The sequence below is a fragment of the Centroberyx gerrardi genome, chromosome 7 (genome assembly GCF_048128805.1).
Source record: "Centroberyx gerrardi isolate f3 chromosome 7, fCenGer3.hap1.cur.20231027, whole genome shotgun sequence".
NCBI lineage: Eukaryota > Metazoa > Chordata > Actinopteri > Beryciformes > Berycidae > Centroberyx > Centroberyx gerrardi.
In genome coordinates, this window is record NC_136003.1 from 34,058,781 (window position 1) to 34,070,871 (window position 12,091).

The 12,091-nt window shown below is 48.6% G+C and overlaps 1 protein-coding gene across 1 annotated transcript in view; it reads left to right on the forward strand.

Moving 5' to 3' along the window:
• Positions 1–5,683: 5,683 nt before the first annotated feature.
• The window catches only part of LOC139923008 (properdin-like), a 13,427-nt gene continuing 7,019 nt past the window's right edge, over positions 5,684–12,091 (forward strand). The window contains exons 1-2 of the mRNA XM_078284959.1: positions 5,684–5,898; positions 6,581–6,722. Coding sequence (XP_078141085.1) covers positions 5,844–5,898; positions 6,581–6,722 — 197 coding nt within the window. The 5' untranslated portion in view covers positions 5,684–5,843. The remainder of the gene's footprint in view (positions 5,899–6,580; positions 6,723–12,091) is intronic.

A 12,091-nucleotide genomic window follows, 5' to 3' on the forward strand; every position in this document is an offset into this window, starting at 1 on the left:
TATTTGTATATGTTATAACCCTGCTAGTTATTAGTATTAGGCTACTGCTGCATGTAGGCCTAGTCATTAATGCTGCATCAATTTGATAAATGTTTTTATTACCAATGTAGCCTGCCACCTGTGTTGCTTCTTGATCTGAATTGTATCACAGAAACTGTTTTATACATTAGAACACAGTTTGTTTTGATTAAAATTTGTATTTATTGATCATCGGGTAAGTGAGGCCATTGAAATCCCTTGTACGTTCCTCCTTCTTCTGGAAACTGTCTTCTTATGGCACACAACACACGACGGTAACGGCTTCCTGATGTGCCTTCCCAGAATGCCACAGGCCCAGCGGACGACCTGCCTGTAGGCTGTGTAGCGGTGTTGCCTGTGGATAAGGAGTCATTAGTATCTTTAGTCAAACTTGAAAATCTTACAAGTAACACCACCAAACAGTGTGACTTGGACAGTGATGATGTAACTTAATTAGGGCAGAAATGAATAATAGATTGACAGAAAATTAATCAGATAAAAGTTTAATAATAGAATCATTTACTGATGTAACATATACATATTTCTAATATGTGCTATTTACAACTTCACCAAAATGTGAATGTTTGTCAATGTTACATATAAAAGGAAAAGTTATGTTTTTAACAGCAATGTCAAGATGTCTGTTTGGGTTTAGATATCTGATATCTGGTGATGAGCATTTACCATCATTTTGTACTTTACTATATCATTCCATCATCATTTTATGGTATAAATCTCGTAATTAATAATTAATCAAATAATTTTAAAAAAAGAATCAACAGAATATTCCATTATTTCTTACTCATGTGTGCTGGCGTTGAGCGGGCCATGTTCCTGCCGTTGGTTCATGTATGCTGTCTGGAGCACAACAGGATTCAGACAGCATGCTGCAAAGCCTGGGTGCTGTGTGAGACCGGTACTGTTGTCTGGTCTGGGAGTGAGGCATCCACTTCCTGCAGCACCTACTCTCCCTGCAGCACCTACTCTCCTGCAGCACCTACTCTCCTGCAGCACCTACTCTCCTGCAGCACCTACTCTCCCTGCAGCACCTACTCTCCTGCAGCACCTACTCTCCTGTAGCACCTACTCTCCTGCAGCACCTACTCTCCTGCAGCACCTACTCTCCTGTAGCACCTACTCTCCTGTAGCACCTACTCTCCTGCAGCACCTACTCTCCCTGCAGCACCTACTCTCCTGCAGCACCTACTCTCCTGTAGCACCTACTCTCCTGTAGCACCTACTCTCCCTGCAGCACCTACTCTCCTGCAGCACCTACTCTCCTGTAGCACCTACTCTCCTGTAGCACCTACTCTCCTGCAGCACCTACTCTCCCTGCAGCACCTACTCTCCCTGCAGCACCTACTCTCCTGCAGCACCTACTCTCCTGCAGCACCTACTCTCCTGCAGCACCTACTCTCCCTGCAGCACCTACTCTTCCTGCAGCACCTACTCTCCTGCAGCACCTACTCTCCTGCAGCACCTACTCTCCCGCAGCACCTACTGTCCCGCAGCACCTACTCTCCTGCAGCACCTACTCTCCTGCAGCACCTACTCTCCTGCAGCACCTACTCTCCTGCAGCACCTACTCTCCCTGCAGCACCTACTCTCCTGCAGCACCTACTCTCCTGTAGCACCTACTCTCCTGCAGCACCTACTCTCCTGCAGCACCTACTCTCCCTGCAGCACCTACTCTCCTGCAGCACCTACTCTCCTGCAGCACCTACTCTTCCCGCAGCACCTACTCTCCCGCAGCACCTACTGTCCCGCAGCACCTACTGTCCCGCAGCACCTACTGTCCCGCAGCACCTACTCTCCTGCAGCACCTACTCTCCCTGCAGCACCTACTCTCCCTGCAGCACCTACTCTCCTGCAGCACCTACTCTCCCTGCAGCACCTACTCTCCTGCAGCACCTACTCTCCTGCAGCACCTACTCTCCTGCAGCACCTACTCTCCCTGCAGCACCTACTCTCCTGCAGCACCTACTCTCCTGAGCTGAGGCCAGGCTGGCAGTGACAAGCACCTATCAAGCAAACTGCTCATCAGTACAAGCAAGACATAGCTTTTCAGTTGATGTCTACCACTGCTGACATTTTAATGGTCATTTTAATTGATATAGCTATTTTAACAATAAATAATCATGAACTGTATCCTGCACATCACAGTTAACATACTGATTAATTTAAAGTGTAACTAGCTAGTTAGCTAGCTAGGTCGGCTTCTGCTTGTTCCAGCTGGCCCGTCTCCCTCATGTGACGTAACATTCGATTTTCAGTTTTTCAGGTGCGCGTGGCCAACTGCTTTACAGAAATGAGTCCAGATGCAGCTATGTGTGTGAAAATCCCATTGCTACATAATTTTCCCACATATTAATTCACTGGGGATGCCAACCTAAAAGCTGCTCTTTAACATCACAGGAGAATCAAACTGAAGGTCAGAGTTCATCAGTTTGACTGTCAGCTTATTAAATATATTGACTCTTCTGCTGATCAATCATTATGATCAATCAGACATGTCAGATCACACACACACACACACACACACACACACACACACACACAGAGTGTTTCCTTAAAACTGTTTAAAGTAATTAAATAAATCCCAGAATGCTCAGCAGGACGACAGCATCACACTGACTGACCTTTAACCCCAACAAGGAATGTACAAGTGGAGGTGTGTGTGTGTGTGTGTGTGTGTGTGTGTGTGTGTGAGAGAGAGAGAGAGAGAGAGAAAGAGAGAGAGAGAGAGAGACAGAGGAAGAGAGTGTGTGTGTTTTCTTAAAGGTTAGCCTTTGATTGCCAGTTAATCTAATCAGGTTAATTAGTGTCAGTGTGTGTGCGTGTGTGTGTGTGTGTGTGTGTGTGTGTGTGTGTGTGTGTGTGTGTGTGTGTGATGGCATTTCTCACGCCATGGGTGGGGCTACTTAAACAGATACATGGCTCCCACTGAAGACACGCAAACACACACACACAAACACACACACACAAACACACACACACACACACACACACGCACACAGACAAACACACACACACAGATGCTTTCTAACCATGCTAACACGTGATGCTTACTGCTGATGTTTATCTATCAGATCATTCAGTAGTGGTAGAATGATCTGATCAGTTTATTGATCAGATCATTCAGCAGTGGTAGAATGATCTGATCAGTTTATTGATCAGATCATTCAGCAGTGGTAGAATGATCTGATCAGTTTATTGATCAGGTGAATCCTTCTGTTGGTTCCTGTGAGAGTGAATTCTAAAAAGCTGAAGTGTGTCAGATGTGATTTACAAGTGTGTGTGTGTGTGTGTGTGTGTGTGTGTGTGTGTGTGTGAGAGAGACAAACAATGAGAGCTGTATTGTTGTTTTCCTATCTGTCACTTTTTTCACTCAAAGATATAATGGATATCGATCAAACACACACACACACACAGTGAGGACAACAGGCCTCTCACTATCTGTGTTAATAAAGATGATTGAATAGAAGAGACAGACAGACAGGCAGACAGACAGGCAGGCAGACAGACAGACAGACAGGCAGACAGGCAGACAGGCAGACAGGCAGACAGACAGGCAGACAGGCAGACAGACAGACAGGCAGACAGGCAGACAGGCAGACAGGCAGACAGACAGGCAGGCAGACAGGCAGACAGGCAGGTTGTGTTTAGAGGACAGAGGTTATGAGTTGGATCAATACTCTGTTACTAGTTGTTCAGCAACCTGGCTGTGTGTGTGTGTGTGTGTGTGTGTGTGTGTGTGTGTGTGTGTGTGTGTGTGTGTGTGCGAGTGTGTGTGCGTGTGTGTGTGTGTGGTAGCAGTTTATGTTATCACAAATATATAAGTATATATATAAATATATAATATATAAGTAGAAAAGGCTAAATGTTCTGAAGACATGTAAGTGTCTGTCCTCGCAGCAGCTGTGGTCTGGAGAGAGAGACGTCCCAGAGAGAGACGTCCCAGAGAGAGACGTCCCAGAGAGAGACGTCCCAGAGAGAGACGTCCCAGAGAGAGAGACGCCCCCAAGAGAGACGTCCTGAAGAGAGAGACGGCCCCAAGAGAGACGTCCCGAAGAGAGAGACGCCCCGGACAGAGACGTCCCGAAGAGAGAGACGTCCCTGAGAGAGACGTCCCGGAGAGACGACCTGGAGAGAGAGACGTCCCGGACAGAGACGTCCCGAAGAGAGAGACGTCCCTGAGAGAGACGTCCCGGACAGAGACGACCTGGAGAGAGAGACGTCCCGGACAGAGACGTCCCGAAGAGAGAGACGTCCCGAAGAGAGAGACGTCCCGGACAGAGACGTCCTGGAGAGAGAGACGCCCCCGAGAGAGACGTCCCGGAGAGAGAGACGTCCCGGAGAGAGACGTCCCGGAGAGAGACGCCCCCGAGAGAGACGTCCCGGAGAGAGAGACGTCCCGGAGAGAGAGACGTCCCAGAGAGAGACGTCCCGGAGAGAGACGTCCTGGAGAGAGAGACGCCCCCGAGAGAGACGTCCCGGAGAGAGAGACGTCCCGGAGAGAGAGACGCCCCCGAGAGAGACGTCCCGGAGAGAGAGACGTCCCGGAGAGAGAGACGTCCCAGAGAGAGACGTCCCGGAGAGAGAGACGTCCCAGAGAGAGACGTCCCGGAGAGAGACGTCCCGGAGAGAGACGTCCCGGAGAGAGAGACATTTGGGATATCCTGGCTGTTTAATAATGGGTGAGTCCAACAGGTGCAGAGACACTCTGTCCTGATGGAGACCCAGTGCAGCGGTGGATCCAGTCACTGGATCCAGTCACTGGATCCAGTGACCGTCGGCTTCTAAGGGGATCTGGAGTGGTTACATCACCATTCTGTCATCCAATCACATTTGAGACTCCGCCCACTGGGTTTATTTACTGCTGAACCTGAAGAGTTAGAGGTGATTCATTTGTTGTGAAGGTAAACTGATCATGTGGTGTGTGTGTGTGTGTGTGTGTGTGTGTATGTGTGTATGTGTGTGTGTGTGTGTGTGTGTGTGTATGTGTGTGTGTGTGTGTGTGTGTGTGTGTGTGTATGTGTGTGTGTGTGTGTGTGTGTGTGTTTATCAGCTAATGTTGAAACAGGGAGCCTGTTGCATCATGACAGGTCAGCTTGGGGCTGTTGAACTTACAGGAAACGCTGCACACACACACACACACACACACACACACAGACACACAGACACACGCACACACACACACACACACACACACACAGACGCACACACACACACCCACAATCTAAAAGGGAAGAAAGCGAAAGACAGTAGAAGAAAAGAGAAAGCAAAGAAACCTGAGTTATAACAGAGAGAGAGATCGACAGAGAGAGAGAGAGAGACAGAGAGAGAGACAGAGAGAGAGGCAGAGAGAGAGAGAGAGAGACAGAGAGAGAGGCAGAGAGAGAGGCAGAGAGAGAGAGACAGAGAGAGAGATCGACAGAGAGAGAGACAGAGAGAGAGACAGAGAGAGAGGCAGAGAGAGAGGCAGAGAGACAGACAGAGAGAGAGAGGCAGAGAGAGAGATCGACAGAGAGAGAGACAGAGAGAGAGACAGAGAGAGAGGCAGAGAGAGAGGCAGAGAGACAGACAGAGAGAGAGACAGAGAGAGAGGCAGAGAGAGAGGCAGAGAGACAGACAGAGAGAGATCGACAGACAGAGAGAGAGAGGCAGAGAGAGAGATCGACAGACAGAGAGAGAGAGGCAGAGAGAGAGATCGACAGACAGAGAGAGATCGACAGACAGAGAGAGAGATCGACAGACAGAGAGAGAGATCGACAGTATTCAGTCAGATTTCTTCAGACGATCAGACGAGGAGGAAGAGGAGGACGATGAAGATGAATCTGTGTGTTCTGGTTCTGCTGCTGGTTTCTGTGGAGCGCTCAGGTCAGTGACCTCCGACCTCTGACCCCTCCTTAATGTAGCGATCCGGTCCGATCCTGGTCCCTGTGTGTGACGGGACGGTCCGGGTGCAGCTCTGTGCGGCTCCGGTCGGGTCTGGGCTGTCTCCTCATGATGAATCAGTGATTCTGTGATCTGTTGTCTCTGAAAGAGTCTGAAGTCACTTCCCTTCACTACACAGCAGATCCTGACCAGATATACAAACCAGTCCTGCTGTGAAGTGAATCTCTTTCTTTATGTTTATTCACTCTAAAGAAGTGAAAACAAAATGTTTACTGATAACTGTAAACAGTGAGAGAGTTTGTTTTTGTTTTGTCAGAATCTGATTTGTCAAAGTCGCTTTCTTTTTTCACCTGTTTACAGTTATTAGTAAACTTGTTATTACTTCAGTGTTCCACTTGTTCAGACTGAAAGGTTTGGTGTGTGTGTGTGTGTGTGTGTGTGTGACTCACAGGGGGATTCCAGGGTTTCAACACAGAGGAATTCAACTCCTCACTCACGTTTTCCACTGTTTTAATATTGTGACAAAACTTTACACTGATATTCATTTCTCTGATTCACTTCATGTGCTTCTTGTTTGCAGTTTGAGTTTAAACTGTTTACCTGTTGGACGGTGTGTGTGTGTGTGTGTGTGTGTGTGTGTGTGTGTGTGTGTGTGTGTGTGCAGGCTGTGTGCGGTGTTTCGGCCGGGTGGACCTGCTCTCTGGTCGCTGTGAGGACGAGCTGGGAGAGGTGGAGGAGGAGGACGACTGCTGCCAGAACCCTCGGTACGGTTACCAGGCAACGGACGGAGTGTGTCGCTCCTGTGGGTCAGTGCACACACACACACACACACACACACACACACACATACACACACACACACAACCTGTAAACTAGGGCTGCACAATTCTGGATAAAATGAGAATCTCGATTTTCTTGCTTAGAATTGAGATCATGATTCTGAAGCGAAACAATTTTACTGTAAATCTGTGCTGCGTCTTCTGCCTGATTCAGACAGAAACAACAACAATATGATAATGACTGTAATGGGACGGTCACATCGACTTTGAGGGGCGAATGGGCTTCACACAGTACACACACAATGTCATTACAGACTTCAACGCACGGTATGTAATTTCTGCCGCTAGCGGTCTCTCAATCAAAACAATAACAAAAGACGTAGTTTGATGATGTCGTGAAGCAGCGTGGGATCATGGGAGTTGTTGTCTTCACCACCACTGCTGGTGAAAATCTATCTGACTCAGGCAGAAATCATGTTCACGGACGAGGTAACGTATTAAAGTTTTATTCATGTTACGTTTAGTCACGTTTATTCACGTTATGTCATTTCATTTTAATGAAATAGCCGCAAGTAACGTTAGCTAACGTAACGTTAGCTAACGTAACATTAGCTAACGTAACATTAGCTAACGTAGCGTAACGTTTGGTTCACCCGTACCTTTGCACTTTACGGGGACAGCTTCGGCGACAGAACGCAGCAAACAGGAATGAATAATCGTGATCCATCAGGAGTGAGCAATAAAAACAATAGAATGAAAAAAACAACAGAGAGGCTAGCTAGCTAGCTGGCCGACGTCCTTCCTCACTCTGACGCCTCAGCTGGCGTTTCCGTGTTTCCCCGGAGGTTCGGGGGTAAAGGGGAAATGACGCCGCTGACAGGCGACCAAATGAAACGCACCGTTACCTTGAATAAAATTACGGATTTCTCTGCTTTGAACATTGTTGGAAACATTTGGGATAATGTAAGTACACAACTCAAAAAAATATATAACATAGATCTAATCGTTTTTAGATATTTTAATGTGGAAATGTTACATATTATACCTTTAAATTCCAATGAAATTTAAATTGAGTTAACAGTATAAACTTCTCCAGTCTCCAGCTGGTTTGTCCCTGCAGCCTCAGGCACACACAGACCTGGCTTCCTGAACCTTTAACCCCCCCCCCCCCCCCCCGCAATACAGCAGTGGATAGACTTGGTAAATTAAATATATCTAATGGAAAGAAATACTTTTTTACTCCGTCTACAAAAAAATACCTTTATTAAATTCTGGTCGAAATGGGTCTCTTATGTGCGGCCCTTACGGCCAGATGTTGTGGAAGTGACAAATGAATAATCTGTTTTTGTTGTTTTATTTTTATTAACAAAACTCATCATTGTTTTTTCTGGTCTCTTACCTCCCTCTCTTGTCTCTCCCCATATTTGATTTGTCGAAACCTCTCCCGACTCTAAATAGACACACCTACCTTTCTCAGCCTGTACAAAGTTCTAGAAACCTACACTTTTTGTAATAAATAAAAAAATTTAGAAGGATTTCAGGAAGGAAAGAGGAAAACTGTACATGTGCATAATGATAGAATTCAACTGTGTAAAACCTCTGCTTATCAATATCTCTACTGTGTTGATGTATGTCTCTTGTAATTTAAATCCCTGTTATCCCAAAAGAAAGAATTTTAAAAAAAAGAAAACGGGTCGGGCGGGTTCGGATGTGTCGGATCGCGGGTTGAAAAAAACCTGACCGCGCATCACTAAACAGTACTGAGTCCGATCTGCTGCCCTGCAAACTAACGCAGGCGGAGAACCCAGAACCCAGAACCCAGAACCCAGAACCCAGAACCCAGAACCTCGCTGTGTGACTGGAACCGTGTGACAAAACACTGAACTGAGCTGAACTGAACTGAGCTGAACTGAACTGAACTGAACTGAACTGAGCTGAACTGAACTGAACTGAACTGAACTGAGCTGAACTGAACTGAACTGAACTGAACTGAACTGAACTGAACTGAACTGAACTGAGCTGAACTGAGCTGAACTGAACTGAACTGAACTGAACTGAACTGAACTGAACTGAGCTGAGCTGAACTGAGCTGAGCTGAGCTGAGCTGAGCTGAACTGAACTGAACTGAACTGAACTGAACTGAACTGAACTGAACTGAGCTCAACAGGTCGGCCTGTGAGAGAGCGCTTGATTCAAATGCTTGATGAGTCCAACACTTCTCATGAAAACAATCAACTTACATCTCTCTTCTCTTATTTAGAACACGAGCTTAGAACAAGACTAGTGTTCTCCCCTGTGTTCTCCTGTGTGTTCTCCTGTGTGTTCTCCTGTGTGTTCTCCCCTGTGTTCTCCTGTGTGTTCTCCCCTGTGTTCTCCCGTGTGTTCTCCTGTGTGTTCTCCCCTGTGTTCTCCCCTGTGTTCTCCTGTGTGTTCTCCCCTGTGTTCTCCTGTGTGTTCTCCCCTGTGTTCTCCTGTGTGTTCTCCCCTGTGTTCTCCCCTGTGTTCTCCCCTGTGTTCTCCTGTGTGTTCTCCCCTGTGTTCTCCTGTGTGTTCTCCCCTGTGTTCTCCCGTGTGTTCTCCTGTGTGTTCTCCCCTGTGTTCTCCCCTGTGTTCTCCTGTGTTCTCCTGTGTGTTCTCCCCTGTGTTCTCCTGTGTGTTCTCCCCTGTGTTCTCCTGTGTGTTCTCCCCTGTGTTCTCCCCTGTGTTCTCCCCTGTGTTCTCCTGTGTGTTCTCCTGTGTGTTCTCCCCTGTGTTCTCCCCTGTGTTCTCCCCTGTGTTCTCCTGTGTGTTCTCCCCTGTGTTCTCCCGTGTGTTCTCCTGTGTGTTCTCCCCTGTGTTCTCCCCTGTGTTCTCCTGTGTTCTCCTGTGTGTTCTCCCCTGTGTTCTCCTGTGTGTTCTCCCCTGTGTTCTCCTGTGTGTTCTCCCCTGTGTTCTCCCCTGTGTTCTCCCCTGTGTTCTCCTGTGTGTTCTCCTGTGTGTTCTCCCCTGTGTTCTCCCCTGTGTTCTCCCCTGTGTTCTCCTGTGTGTTCTCCCCTGTGTTCTCCTGTGTGTTCTCCCCTGTGTTCTCCTGTGTGTTCTCCCCTGTGTTCTCCCCTGTGTTCTCCCCTGTGTTCTCCTGTGTGTTCTCCCCTGTGTTCTCCTGTGTGTTCTCCCCTGTGTTCTCCCCTGTGTTCTCCTGTGTGTTCTCCCCTGTGTTCTCCTGTGTGTTCTCCCCTGTGTTCTCCCCTGTGTTCTCCCCTGTGTTCTCCCCTGTGTTCTCCTGTGTGTTCTCCCCTGTGTTCTCCCCTGTGTTCTCCCGTGTGTTCTCCCCTGTGTTCTCCCCTGTGTTCTCCCCTGTGTTCTCCCCTGTGTTCTCCCCTGTGTTCTCCCCTGTGTTCTCCCCTGTGTTCTCCTGTGTGTTCTCCCCTGTGTTCTCCTGTGTGTTCTCCCCTGTGTTCTCCCCTGTGTTCTCCCCTGTGTTCTCCTGTGTGTTCTCCCCTGTGTTCTCCCCTGTGTTCTCCTGTGTGTTCTCCCCTGTGTTCTCCCCTGTGTTCTCCTGTGTGTTCTCCCGTGTGTTCTCCCCTGTGTTCTCCCGTGTGTTCTCCCGTGTGTTCTCCTGTGTGTTCTCCCCTGTGTTCTCCCCTGTGTTCTCCCCTGTGTTCTCCCGTGTGTTCTCCCCTGTGTTCTCCTGTGTGTTCTCCCCTGTGTTCTCCCGTGTGTTCTCCCCTGTGTTCTCCTGTGTGTTCTCCCCTGTGTTCTCCCCTGTGTTCTCCCGTGTGTTCTCCCGTGTGTTCTCCCCTGTGTTCTCCTGTGTGTTCTCCTGTGTGTTCTCCCCTGTGTTCTCCCCTGTGTTCTCCCCTGTGTTCTCCCCTGTGTTCTCCCCTGTGTTCTCCTGTGTGTTCTCCCCTGTGTTCTCCTGTGTGTTCTCCCCTGTGTTCTCCCCTGTGTTCTCCCGTGTGTTCTCCTGTGTGTTCTCCCCTGTGTTCTCCCCTGTGTTCTCCTGTGTGTTCTCCCCTGTGTTCTCCCCTGTGTTCTCCTGTGTGTTCTCCCCTGTGTTCTCCCCTGTGTTCTCCCGTATGTTCTCCCCTGTGTTCTCCCCTGTGTTCTCCCCTGTGTTCTCCCCTGTGTTCTCCTGTGTGTTCTCCTGTGTGTTCTCCCCTGTGTTCTCCTGTGTGTTCTCCCCTGTGTTCTCCCGTGTGTTCTCCCCTGTGTTCTCCCCTGTGTTCTCCCCTGTGTTCTCCTGTGTGTTCTCCTGTGTGTTCTCCCCTGTGTTCTCCCCTGTGTTCTCCCGTGTGTTCTCCTGTGTGTTCTCCCCTGTGTTCTCCTGTGTGTTCTCCCCTGTGTTCTCCCCTGTGTTCTCCCCTGTGTTCTCCCGTGTGTTCTCCCCTGTGTTCTCCCATGTGTTCTCCTGTGTGTTCTCCTGTGTGTTCTCCCCTGTGTTCTCCCCTGTGTTCTCCCGTGTGTTCTCCTGTGTGTTCTCCCCTGTGTTCTCCTGTGTGTTCTCCCCTGTGTTCTCCCCTGTGTTCTCCCGTGTGTTCTCCTGTGTGTTCTCCCCTGTGTTCTCCCGTGTGTTCTCCCGTGTGTTCTCCTGTGTGTTCTCCCCTGTGTTCTCCCCTGTGTTCTCCCGTGTGTTCTCCCCTGTGTTCTCCCATGTGTTCTCCCGTGTGTTCTCCCGTGTGTTCTCCTGTGTGTTCTCCTGTGTGTTCTCCTGTGTGTTCTCCCGTGTGTTCTCCCCTGTGTTCTCCCCTGTGTTCTCCTGTGTGTTCTCCCGTGTGTTCTCCCCTGTGTTCTCCCCTGTGTTCTCCCCTGTGTTCTCCCCTGTGTTCTCCCATGTGTTCTCCCCTGTGTTCTCCCGTGTGTTCTCCTGTGTGTTCTCCCGTGTGTTCTCCTGTGTGTTCTCCTGTTCCGTCATGTCTCTCTGGAGTTGTTTTCCTTTTCTGTCGCTCTGCGTGTGGCATTTCGTCACGTGGTGAAACGCAGTGTTGTCACTTGTTAGGAGCGCTTGATTTGATGCAGCGGATGTCCCTGAGGAACACGCGGCAGGATCGTTGTCATTTAGGAATGAGATCGCACAGAGGAATGAATCCAGATCGTGATTTCAATACGAATAATCATGCACTGTTAGCATAAAGGTTCTATGTGGAACCAGAAGGGTTCTTCAGGCTGGCTGTGAAGGTTCTCTGTGCAGCTTGTTCATGAGACGCAGAACCACAGAACCTGAACGTTCCCTCTGTGGAACATTCAGGAACGTCTTGTTTATTTATATCTGTCTATCACAAGCAAGCCAACAGCTTTACATACATGATACATGTCACATACATACTACATGATACACACATGATACACATGTCACATAAATACTACATGATACATACATGATACATGTCACATACATACTACATCATACATACATGATA